Here is a 13,384-nt window from a genome sequence, read left to right as displayed (position 1 = left end):
ATCTTGGGGGCCAGTCAATGTCAACGTTTCTCGAAATTAATCGACCGGGAATCGTTATTTTTAATGTTTCTATTGTTTTTAAAGATTAAAACACGTTGTTCCGTCGTAAAACGCTCCATAATAAATTTGCCGTATCTACACAAACTAATTTTCATGCAATAACTGTCATATTTACCGCCAGCATAAAATGGCGGCAAAAAAAAAGTTGTATACCTCTAAGTTGGCCACCCTGTACAAGAACATGTATAAAACTCTGCTGAATTAGATACTTAGGCTACTGGCGCCCAGTATTTTCATAATTCTTTTCTACCAAAGTATAAAAGCACTAAGATCCAGGTCACACAGTATGTGTACGTAGCTCGTGTCCAGCTGCTGTAAGTTTGGCCACACAGCTGAGTGAGAAATCCACAGTTCCACACCACGATGCTAAAAGTGTACAGTTTGTGGTATAGCATAGGCTGTATGAATAAAAACTCATTAAGTAATGAGTTTCTTTACATTACGGCATTCAACAGATAAATTGAATTAATTGTACCCCAGTAGACGCAGTAGTCAGCCATCAATGTAATTTAACTCGAATACGAACTCTCGTTCCTCTATCTCAGCCTTTGAACGCGACACTTATCGTGCGCGGCGCGTTAACGTGAACCTTGTCGGAATGCACGAAAGTTGATATTGGCATGCAGCCGCGCGCGTCATTTGACGTCTTTGGCGGTCAAAGGGTTATATCTCCTGTTTACCTGCTCCCGCCGAAGTCGGTGTGGTAAGGCGACGCGTATTCCATCGGACTTTGCAGCTGCTGCCGCTGCTGCGAGTACGGCGTGCCGGACATGGAGTTCACGTATGATACGGATGATTCTTGAGATTCCTGGACAAATGGAGTTGAATTAATACTTTGTTTAAAACTTCGTATGCCGCCTGCGCCTGTCTCGATGTTTCATTTGACCAAACGCATTTTTTTTCAAAAACCGTTAAATTTTCCAAACTTTTGTAAAAGGAATCCTGTAGAAACCATTGGGTTAGGTTAAATTAGATTGGTGAAATTTCCACGGTTACTAGAAAAACGCGTTGGTTCAAATGCGGTTTAAAATTTTCGGAGATGAGATAGGTGACCCATTTAGATCGTCTTTATATCTTGTAAGAACTAGCTTTGCTAACATGCGTAATAATTAATACTTAGTTAAAACTCACCTGTGAATCATCAGTCAGCACGCCCTTGAATATCTCATCGACATCGTTGCTGTCCATATCGGGGAGAGTGTCTCTCACCATGGCGTCCAGATTGACGCCCAATAGCGACAGGTCGTCTTTTGGCGATATAGTCGACGCTTGGGACGATCCGCCCGTTTCTGCGGAAATTTTAACTCTGCTGTGAATATGACTAGTCAGGGTGTAAGAGAAAAAATGACGTAAAAAAGTAATAATTAAGTATGTCTACTGAAATTCTATACACGTCTTGCTGCATATGTACAGGCTCAGCCTAGTTTGGTTTCTGACGGATAGCCATGTTCATGTTAAAATGTTATTTTTGTTAAATAAATTATTTTATATGTTGCAGCATCTCGTTAGTAGAAATTACGTTAAGTTACATATTTTCTCCGGGGTCACTCTTCAAACCATGGTTGAATGGCATTATCAAATTATCATTCACGAGATATGTTCCTTGCCGACCGGACAGCAATAAAAATAGTCAATCCATCCCAAATAACATGAATCGGAGAATTAATTCAAGCCTAGAGGCATTTCAAGAATTCCACTAAATACTTACCGCTGCTGATAGTTTCAGTCTTAGTACTGTGGACAGTGGGTATCTCGGAAGGCACAGATGGCTCACTCTCGGCGGGCTGCGGGCCGAGGATCGCGTTCTTCAGAGCCGTGGAGTCCTCTGTATGCTTCACGCCGTCTTCGGTGACTTCAGTCTTGATTTTTGAGTGGTCAGGGTCGTCTTTCTCCACTTTGGGCTTTAGGGTGTTTAGGAACTCTACTTCCTCCTGTAAATGGGCGGTTTTTTTTTAAGTTGTCCCCTACACTTTTTTTTTTAATTTGGGATTTTTTATGTTATTTCTACTCAGAATCACGTGCTCTTTCTATCCTAATAGGAGAAAAAAAAGTGTCCCAAGGTTTTTATTTCCATTCCGTCACCATTTTTCATAGACTTTGTATGGCGGTCGCGGAATGGAAAGATTGAAAAATGTATGGAAATTTTGGGACACTTTTTTTCTCCTATTAGGATAGAAAGAACTCGTGATTCTGAGTAGAAATAACATAAAAAATCCCAAATTGGAAAAAAAAGTGTAGGGGACAACTTAAAAAAAAAAACGCCCAAATATGATCAAGTGAATCAACGTTTTGAATAATGTAATTTTTGTAAATGTATTCAGTCCGAATCGAAGGTAGGACTCCGAGGATCATGGGCGATTGGACCGTTTAGAACACCTAAAAAACGTATATAAATATGCTTCTAAGTTCTAAAAACTGAACTATTTTTCGGTGCGATTAAACACATTGGCGAAAATATCCAACTTAAAGAGGATGCACCTGTAAAGAATTGAAAAATGATAATATTGGAGCTTTAGTTCATCACTGCTCTTAGGGCTCATTTAGACGGTGCGAGAACTCGAATGCGAGTTTTATTACATTGCGTTATTTGATCGGTCGGCTGAATCGATGTAACCTCAATGGTCCGCAAGGTAACTAAAATCATATACGAGTTCGCGCGCCGTCTAAATGAGCCCTAACTGTGACAGCCCAGGCTTATACATATTAATTAATAACAGGCAATGTAGGCAGGCGTGGGTCACACTCACTCCATTTACGTAGTACATGTGCCACCTAACGTGGAAGATCTATGGCGTTATTCATAAACAGCTGCTAACTTAACACTGATTTAAACTTTCACGATTTTTACACATTATTAAATTATACAACGGGACTTAATCGCGTATCTAAGTTTTAAGATTTACCTCCGACGTTTCGAGGACGGCGTTGTCCCCGTGGTCTCGGAGAAGACTGGCTTAAGTTGACATCAGCATCGTCTAACCGCGCGAGTTTTTCGAACTACCCGCACTTGGTCTTGTTTATCCGCTTGAACGTTTTGCGCACTAAGGATGTCACTCTGTCGACACACAACACTAACGATATTCGATTTATCGACTGTCGATATTCGTTTACGCTTACATTTACTAATGACTGGATTCCATGTGGATGAGATCTTGAAACCCTCGTCCCGATTGAAATTACTATGTTTTTTGATTTCAATGGCTTCCCGTACTTTCCTGCTGTAGAAATGACGATCCGTGGACAGGATTTTAGGGTTATGCAGCTCAATCCAGTGGTTTGGTCCTGACTCCAGTAAATGCTCAGCCACGGCAGACTTGTTCACCTGACGATTTTTGACAGCTGCAATATGTTCCTTAACTCTTTCTGCTATTGTGCGCTTTGTCCATCCACATGGAATCCAGTCATTAGTAAATGTAAGCGTAAACGAATATCGACAGTCGATAAATCGAATATCGTTAGTGTTGTGTGTCGACAGAGTGACATCCTTAGTGCGCAAAACGTTCAAGCGGATAAACAAGACCAAGTGCGGGTAGTTCGAAAAACTCGCGCGGTTAGACGATGCTGATGTCAACTTAAGCCAGTCTTCTCCGAGACCACGGGGACAACGCCGTCCTCGAAACGTCGGAGGTAAATCTTAAAACTTAGATACGCGATTAAGTCCCGTTGTATAATTTAATAAGCTGCTAACTTAATCAATTGATGATCGTCGTTAGTCCCTATCTGTTGTTATGCCATAGAGGGGCAAACGACGATCATCTGCATTGCATTTATGAATAACGCCGCGCGTCTCCTATACTCCAGTACTTTAGTAGGTACTCACGGTATTGAGAGTGATAATGTAGGAGCTGTCGTTCTCGTTGAAGGTGGTGAGCGCTGCGAGCACCTCCTCGTCGTCACTATCGGAATTATCGGGCTCCAATCGGAAGTCGCGCAGCTCGCGGTAGCCCTCGGGCGTCCCGGGACGCGCTAGGCCGCCGGGGCTGGACGACGGGTTGCCTGCGAACAATATTAAGGGATAACTTGTGACCACAGAACAAGTAGAATGGCGATGCGAGCAGGGTACGTGTCGCCGCCGGTTATGAGCAAACGCCCGCATGCTAGTACTCGCCAGCGCTGACCGAAAAACGTAAACATGCCTTTTGCGCCACAATAACGTTCAGATTAAGAAGCCAGACATCAAATCTGTCTAAAGGAGGCGTATCCATTCACCAGGCACACAAGTTTTTACTACCGTTGCGCGAGAAATGTGGAAATGTGGAGAGTAACGAGCGGCGACACCGGTTCCGATACTAACTGCGCGCGATAGCCGTTCTAACCTCTTTAATATGTTCTGTGCTTGTGACCCTAGTCAATAGTGCTGAAAGAGGTTACCCCAGTTTTTGCCACGCGAAAATGTTTACCCAGAGTTTTCAGCAGGCGTGGATTGACGGTCGGTCATATAGCTTTGTTTTTTTAGGTGTCCGTTACTTTTAAATCAATAAGACGTGTGCTTAATCATTAGGACAAAGTGTTATCATATTCTGCGCCTATTATTGCCATAGATAAATCTAGCCAATAGACAAATCCACTGCCAAGTGCAGTATAGAGTTATTCCTGGGAGCTTATTAAACAAGATATATTAATTTATTATATAACTAGCGACCCGCCCCGGCTTCGCACGGGCTAACAAATTATACATAAACCTTCCTCTCGAATCACTCTATCTATTTAAAAAAACGCAAATAAATCCGTTGCGTTAGTTTTAAATTAGTTTTAAAGATCTAAGCATACATAGGGAGAGACAGACAGCGAGAAGCGACTTTGTTTTATACTATGTAGTGATACAGATAGATAGAACCAGAAATAGCTTACCAGTAGAACTGACAGCCGGCTTGGCAGGTTCCAACAGTTCCTTCCCGAAAAACGCCTCCTGCATGTAAGACGGGAACTGTTCCATCAGCTTGGAGCGCGGCTTGCGACGCGGCTTACGCTTGTTGCCCGGCGATTCTGTCGTATAACACAGATATGGTTATGTTATCCTAGTATTTACTACTAGTACCAGGGGCCCGTTTCTCAAAAGCTTGTAACTTGTAATACAAGCGGATGTGAATTTTTGACAGCTTTTGTTAGAAAGGGACTTCCACTTGTATTACAAGTTACAAGCTTTTGAGAAACGGGCCCCAGTCCTCGTACTACTGCTATAAAATCTGCATGAATAGGGGTCTTTAAAGTTGTTGACCCGAGGGCCAAGACGGCTAGGCTCTGCTGCTTTCTTTTTGTCGGTTAAAGGCTTCGTCACACAGGCGCGTTTCCCGACAGCGCGTGAGCGGGGCGCGCCGCTTTTACATATAAAACGCTCACGCGCCGCCCGGAAAACGCGCCTGTGTGACGAAGCCTTAAAAGTAAGAGATGACGGGCCGGATATGGCCCGTAGTCACAGAATAAATAATAGTACTAAGTACAGAAGACTCACTCTCTAACAAAACGCGTCTGTTACGATCAGCACAGATATGGTGGCAGCCGCTAGGTGGCGACAGCGCCACGTGCGGCTTATGGCTTTCCCCAAAATTGGGGCCGAACGGATGTACTTTTAGCTACCTGTAGCAAAGCGACGAAATCGCGGAGTGAGACACGCCTGCCGTAGTTAGGAATTCGTTTGGAGATCACTATGCCAAAGGGTCGATTGATTCGACAAGATATCAGAAACAGATTACTACAATGTGCAAACATTAAAGACTGTTCTGATTTTTCTGAACGAATTCCTACTTGATTGTCCTAGTTAATATAATCGCTGTTTGTAACTGTAAACAAACATGTTACTTTTCTGTGTTGAATCAATCACAATAAAAAAAATCCAGAATTTAAAAAGCGAGCTGCAAGTAAAATATTACGTTACGGAATATTATAGCCGGATTAGATCCAATTTGTCATTTCTTTTCCCAAATTATTACAATCATTAAAATTGAATATTTACGAGTACGGTCGCCATCAGATATATCGGAGCTGCCATGGTGTTCACAATATCTGAACAAGCACTCTAACTCCTTGATAATAGACGCGTATATTGCATACGCGCACATATTTGTGAGCACCTTGGCCGCTCAGATATATCTGACGGCGGCTGTACATTGAGTAACAGTTACCTCCCGACGCCTGCGTCCCATCACCATCCTTCTCATCATCGGCCTGCGCCTTGGTGTTCTGTCTCTGTCGCACCACGAACCCGCCAATCCCCAGCTTGTTCAGGTTTCTCTGTCTCTTTCTCCGCAGCACGGTCAGCCCGGACTCCGTCGTGTACACGGTGAAGCCTTCGGGCGGGGGGCCTTCGTTAACTACGTTCCAGAGTATGCCCTCTTTAAGGTTGGCGTTTGATATACCTGGGGAGAATGTGCTAGTGAAATTGCGTTGCAAAACATATTGGTATACGAAAAATAAAGTTATTTATGGGTTAATCAACTTTTTCTTGTCACACGTTGTTACGGTGGTTACGGTCTCCAGAGTCACTCTTAAAATTCTAGGTTTTTCGTATTTAAATGAACCAAACTTGCATTTTATTTTATGGTAGTTATAAGACCTTTCCATAATGGGACACCTACTGAGCATGTTAGTAGAACACTAACCTACAGCAGTTTTTCTAACAATCTATGCTACTATTGTCTCCTCGCTGATGGGACAGAATAACAACAAGAAATAGTTGATTGACCCTTATAGAATCATGCGTTAGTTCAAAATTCATATTAATTAATGGTAGGATTAAGTTTGAAATTATATTAGCATTCCTACAAAAAGGCAGATACAGTGTAGAATTAAGGTATTTAGATTGTGCCATGCCAGACAATTCTGCAAAATGAAACCCTAATACACTATACATATAACTATGCATATTGAAGTGTCATAATAAACCTAATTCAGAAACATCCTCTATAGTTTCAATAATGTAAACATGCTGCAAGGGTAAGGATAGAACCAACTCTACTTTTGTCAAAATGTCAATTGAAACTATACTGAATGAATGCTGGTAGGCACATTTTTAATCAACAATGTAACGTTTTAAGGTTTTTTTTTGCTTAACGAAAGGAAACATATATTTAAAAGTAAACCTTAGTGTAAGGCCCGAGTGGACGCTCGAGTTGGGCGTGCAGCGGGGCGGGGCGTACGGCGTGCATGTTAAACAAATGCAAGCGGCCTTAGTGCACGCTGCTCAAATTACTTGTGACTCTTGTGAGCCCGACGCCACGCTGCACGCCCCGCCGAACGCTCCGTTGCGAGCGTCCACTCAGGCCTTACACTTACGTTTACCAAACTAAGGTTGAATTAAAGCATCAAAAGTAGCATTTATCAAGTCATGTTTAAAAGTAAACCTTATCAAATTCAACGTAAGGTTGAATGAATATCGTATGAGTAGCCAACATACCAGGTTCCTCCTTAACTTCGGCCGTGCTGTCTGGCTTGGAGTCGTCTGGCATCTCGACGTCCGCGTTCTGAACCACTGTTTCAATAGATGCCATTATTTCTACACCAATCCACAATGCCAGCGTGGACACACAAAAATGCAAGTTAGATGTTTTATATAGTGAGATAATATTATAGAAACCGTTTTTATATCCCAGTATTTGATAGTTTAGTACAAAAATTGGATAATAGGGTAATACATTTGCCAATCGAACTGTAATTTTAATATTCGGGATAAAAAAACCAGGTTTAGATAGAACTTTGGACTCTTTGGATCCGCAAGCTGCATACAGTGTCACAATAGAAATAGATATAGATGGTCAAGCAAATCTTGTCAGTAAAAAAAGGCGCGAAATTCAAATTTTCTATGGGACGATATCCCTGCGCCTACATTTTTTAAATTTGCCGCCTTTTTCTACTGACAAGATCTGCTTGACCAGCTTATACGTAGAATACTCTTTATTCGCACACCTCAGTAAAAAGATACAAAAGAAAGGAACAATTGATTAAATGTAGAGGCAGACAATGTATGGAAAGAAGTACCATTTCTATACAACGTGACGCTGTGCACAGTTTAAAGAGAGATTTGTAAAGTTTATGGATATGATGTAAAATAGAGAGAGAGGTAGACATCGATGGAGAGGGAACATATTTCATTTAAACCCTTAGCACCCCCTTTATTATCCTCTGTCCACCACCTACCTACCATATCTGTCTCTATCCAATTCTTGGTCAGCGGCGGTAGCACGGACGAATTTTTATCGCTTGTCACCATGCCTGTCACGTTCTAACAAGTATGTAAGTGCACAAGTGACAGGCATGGTGACAGACGATAAAAATGGAGCCATGCTGGGGGCCGATTTTTGAATTTCCACCGCTCGATTTCGTGTATTTCGTTCAATATCATCTCCACTACTAGTCATTTAAATTCTACTAATAGAATTGAAAACGAGTGGTCAATACCACTCGATTCCCAATTTCTACCGCTCGTATTTCAAAATTCAGCATTTCGCCGTTTTCCACCGATTTCCGAGTGACGAAATCGAGCGATCGTAATTCAAAAATCGCCCCCCTGCGCCCGCTGGTGTGAATAAGTGTAAAGCCCTTGCTACACGGTCGCCGACAAGCCCCTCAGACCGCGTGGCCTTGGTCTGGACGGACCGTGTAGACAGTTGTTTCCAACAAAATTTGACCAAAACTGACCAAGGTCAGACGGTTAGTAGGCTTGTCGGCGACCGTGTAGCAAGGGCTTAAGGCCTGAGTGGACGCTCGAGTTGGGCGTGCAGCGGGGCGGGGCGCGCGGCGTGCATGTTAAACAAATGCAAGCGTATAGGAGCGGCCTTAGTGCACGCTGCTCAAATCACGTGAGCCCGACGCCACGCTGCACGTCCCGCCGAACGCTCCGCTTCGAGCGTCCACTCAGGCCTTACACTAAAAGGCAGTAATCAGTATTGAAACCCATCACACTCGGTTTAAAGGCACAAACTGACCTTGGTCCTTCTCGGTGGTCTCGTTCTTGAAGCGCCTCTTCCGCCTGGTGTGCGTGATGCCCATCTCGGCCTCGAGCTGCTTCATGTGGTGCGCGCCGCGCTGGCTGAGGCACACGTCGTCCACGTAGTACTCGCCGCCGAGCCCGAGCGCGGCCGCGGTGGGCGGCGGCGCGCGCGGCGGGGGCGGGGCCTCGAGCGCCGCCGCCAGGTGGGGCGGGGCCGTGTCGCGCCCGCGGCACACCACGCACACGTAGCTGCGGACGACGGCTACATATACGGCGGGCGAGGACAAGGGACGGCGACCCGACACAGCGGAAATGCTGAAGCGGCCGCTCTTGCTCCACAATAATCGAAAGACACTCCATTTAGGGCCAGCAGGTTGCACTGATCCCGATTGATGATCAAGGAGGAATATTTATTTATTTGATGTAATAAGTTCGTAAGTTTTCCAACACAATGTATTATTGTTATACATATAAATAAATAAATGAATGAATGAGGTCAATCGGCAATCAACTATGAAACTTTCCATACAATAAATTTTACCAAACTCTTAAGATCGGTTTTGCTAGGATAGCGGTGCCGTCATATAGCGGCCGTCTCCATACTAAATAATACGGCTAAATATGGATGTCGTAGTATTTATATAGAGTCGGCAGGGAGTCGGCCGCTATATGACGGCACCGCTATCGGAGGACAGCCGATTTGGTGCAACAGGGTGCCCAGCCAACGTGCAAATCGTTAACCCTCCGTGGCGTAGCGTAGTAATCTGTCACTCGTCCATACTAGTGCGACGGAGACAGTTGCGTTTCGTTCGTTACGGAGCGTAAGCAATTTGCACGTTGACTACGCGGCCAGACTCTTATACTCACACGGAAATAGCGTAACGACATTGACGCTTCAACAACTAGCAGGAAAAAGCACATGAAAAAAGTGGTAATCATGATCAAAGATGGCCTTTGTTCAATAATGGGACTAAATATAATGCGCTAAGGATAAACAATAACTTGCCTAATAGGGTAATTGCGCTAGTTTCCGTCCATGCTCAAGTTTCGTCCACTTGACAGATTAGCAAATAATATATATTTTCTCCAATATGCTCGGAAATGTTCACCTTATTGTAGCAAAAATAGTACCGGAAGTACTTCTTTATTGTCAAACTCTAATTTAAAAAAATAAAACTATCGCTGTCCTGTTCTAGCGGACGGGAAGTAAAAAAACACTACAGTAATAACTTATTACTGTAGTGTTTTTTACTTTTTAAAAATAAAAAACGCAAACAGCCAATTATTATAGCCGCGGGCCGCGTCTACACGACCCGATCAGCTATCATTTCAAGCTATAGGATAGAGTGAGATAGTAATATAAACGACCTTACATGTCTCGTTCTTACAAGACCGTTGTGCTCGTGTATGATCGTGCGAATACTGCTTAATAAAATCAAAGATTATTTATATTTTTTTAAGGATCTCATCCGTGTTCATAAAGCTTATATTGCACAATTATAGTTTGACATAGACAGAGAGAATCATACTATCTTTGTCTTACACCAGTACTAGAACCCAAAAGAAAAGGATGAGTATAGTTATTTTTGTTCTTATTTACTGACAATTTGCTTTGACCAACTATATTTTCAATGAACGAATATTGAATGGTACTGAATTGAATGGCAGAATAAGTTTGTGCCTTTAACTTTTAAAAATAACGAGGGAAATTGTTTTTGACGTTTTTGATGTGAAGTTTCGATTTGAGTGATGCTCGATGCTTAAATAATTATTATTTTACTTTATTTCCTCGCATGTTTTGGAGAAAAGCACTATATATGCCTCGGCAGGAATAGCAATTCGTGGATTCGTCTTCTTTGTCGGACTCCGCTACGCGTCGTCCGACAAAATCGAAACTCATCCACGAATTGCCCTTTCCCGGCCTCTGCAATAATGTACTATTAATTTGCTACTTGTGAAATATAATTTTTGTGTAGATAGATATATTGTTTAGACATTAAGGATTGCAATAAGTCCAAATTTGTGCAGCAATGTAGGTTTATATTCAACTTGACAGATTAGCAAATAATTAGTGTCCGACCGAAGGTTCGGTTTCGGTTTCGGTTTCGGCCAGTTTCGGCCAAAAAATCATGTTTCGGCCGTAGTTTCGGTTTCGGCCAAAAAACGGCCGAACCTTTCGGCCGGGCCGAAATATACGCAATGTACTTCGTTCTATGAAACTAAACTATGTGACAAAGACCAAAAGTTGTGGAACAAGTAGGACAACAATATTAATAGTATTAATACATATACCTACGGATTTATGTATACAGAAATTAATCGGTTTATTATTAAACACAATTCCACTGATGATGGGGCCATTGAACGGTCGACGCAGTCTTAAGAGGCTGTCAATACCTAAAACGCGCACACCGTCTAATTGTATCGTAGTAAATGAGATAGCACTGTCGCATGTTACTGGGCCTGGGCAAGGGAATAATAAGAAAACTCATCATCTTCCTCGCGTTATCCCAGCATTTTGGCCACGGCTCATGGGAGCATGGGGTCCACTTGACAACTAATCCCAAGAATTGGCGTCGGCACTAGTTTTTACGAAAGCGACTGCCATCAGACTGACCTTCCAATCCAGAGGGTAAACTAGGCTTTATCGGGCTAGTCCGGCTTCCTCAATGGTAAATATCAATTAAATGATATTTCATACATATTTTTTTTTAAGTTCCGAAAAACTCATTGGTACGAGCCGGGGTTTGTAGTGTTTGTACCTGCGACCTTTGGATTGAAAGTCGCACGCTCTTACTCACAGCTAGGCCACCACCACCAGCGCTCAAGGGAATAATAAGAAAACTATTGAAATAAAAATAAATGTGGATTACTCGTTAGCGGTTTAGGTAAATGTTTTGACAAATTGATTTTAATTTCAGACACATAAAATTGTTCAACTTTGATGCCAAATATCTCGAAGACAATGAACTTTGAAGTAAATATGGAATACTATTTATTGCTTAACCTGTCGAATCCCACGATATGACGTCACCATAAGCGTTCTGGCTCATATATGAGCCGTGGGAGCTGACAGATTAAAGCCGTTGCTGTTAATATGATAAGCTACAAAAAACATAAGAAAACTAAGAGATTCAGATCGAAGGTCATTGGCGTGGCGGAGCCCCTTAAGTAACATCAATTTCAAAGACATTGAGTGTTGACAGCCCCTTAATATGAGTTTAAAAGCTGTTTTATGACATTTTTTTCAACGATTTTAACAAGTCTTCAAAAGTTTCGGTTTCGGTTTCGGCCGAAACTAGAGCCAAAGCCGAACATTCGGTTTCGGTTTCGGTTTCGGCAAAAAAACATGTTTCGGTCGGACACTACAAATAATATATTTGATTTTCTCAAAGGTTAGCTGGAAGAGATCCCTTTTAGGGATAAGTTCGCCTTTGTACATAACATTCTTATTTTTGTTTTGTTTTTGTCCGTTTTATGTAAACCTGTTTATGTGCAATAAAGTGACATACATACATACATATTTAATTTGCTACTTGCGAAATATAATTTTTATGTATAGATATTTAGACATTAAGGAATGCAATAAGTCCAAATTTGTGCAGCAATGTAGGATTATATTCCAATTTCATCAAGTGGACGAAAACTAGAGCTGGACGAAGCTAACGGCACCTACCCTATATGCTAGATTTTTAGTATACGGGGGGACGGCGCGTACGCAGTCCCCACTACCAAAAATTACGCATCCGAGTTATCCACATTAGGGATAATCGCAAGGGTCAACCCAACCGCAGTGCAATGGGAGAGTCTCGCCCTGGGGGAACCGCCTTTTTGATCACGGTATCCCCTATGCCAGGTAAGTATGAGTTCACTACAGTACGGAGCGAGGGTCATCATTCGCGGAAAAATCTTAACACCGCGATGTACGATTCCGACGCGGAGAGAACAGCGACATCTAGCGGCAAATGTTGGCACTAACTTCTGCAGAGTTCGCAATAAAAATTGCCACGCCTAATGTGTATCATGCGCCACTCTCATACACTATTGATACTTGATAAAAAGTGATGACCACTACATGAGGTGGTCGTAGTTGCAATGATTAAGAACGTGTAATTGTTAGTTATCTTAAGTTACTGTAGAATTTCACTTACCCAGCTCTGCAACAAGTTTCGGCATCCGTCTCACTCCTTATCGAGTCACAGCAAGCGTGCAGCCATCGCATACACTTTTCGCACTGGATAATTAGTTCTCCGTCCGAATATGGCTCCGAACATACGCAGCACATCACTAGCGACGCGCACGGCCCGCATTCTGTACACAAAATATTCAAGTTAATTAATAAAATACCTTCGACCTTGGACACTCCTGGGACCCATTCATAATTTCATACAAGTTAAT

At 42.6% G+C, this 13,384-nt stretch overlaps 1 protein-coding gene and 1 non-coding gene across 2 annotated transcripts in view; both read right to left on the bottom strand.

Annotated features, from left to right (window-relative positions):
* The window catches only part of LOC134649366 (histone-lysine N-methyltransferase 2C), a 79,430-nt gene that overhangs the window by 65,472 nt on the left and 574 nt on the right, over nt 1-13,384 (bottom strand). The window contains exons 2-10 of the mRNA XM_063504082.1: nt 13,138-13,297; nt 8,982-9,235; nt 7,454-7,528; nt 6,183-6,416; nt 4,912-5,046; nt 3,881-4,056; nt 1,769-1,991; nt 1,192-1,349; nt 741-868 (exon numbers count right to left, since the gene is read on the bottom strand). Of these exons, the coding sequence (XP_063360152.1) occupies nt 741-868; nt 1,192-1,349; nt 1,769-1,991; nt 3,881-4,056; nt 4,912-5,046; nt 6,183-6,416; nt 7,454-7,528; nt 8,982-9,235; nt 13,138-13,297 (1,543 nt within the window). The remainder of the gene's footprint in view (nt 1-740; nt 869-1,191; nt 1,350-1,768; nt 1,992-3,880; nt 4,057-4,911; nt 5,047-6,182; nt 6,417-7,453; nt 7,529-8,981; nt 9,236-13,137; nt 13,298-13,384) is intronic.
* LOC134649908 (U1 spliceosomal RNA) lies at nt 12,689-12,850 on the bottom strand. The gene has a single exon (XR_010097003.1). It is a non-coding gene; the product is annotated as a U1 spliceosomal RNA (small nuclear RNA).

Source organism: Cydia amplana, chromosome 7 (genome assembly GCF_948474715.1).
Source record: "Cydia amplana chromosome 7, ilCydAmpl1.1, whole genome shotgun sequence".
Classification (NCBI taxonomy): domain Eukaryota; kingdom Metazoa; phylum Arthropoda; class Insecta; order Lepidoptera; family Tortricidae; genus Cydia; species Cydia amplana.
This window is presented reverse-complemented; position numbering and strand designations above follow the sequence as displayed.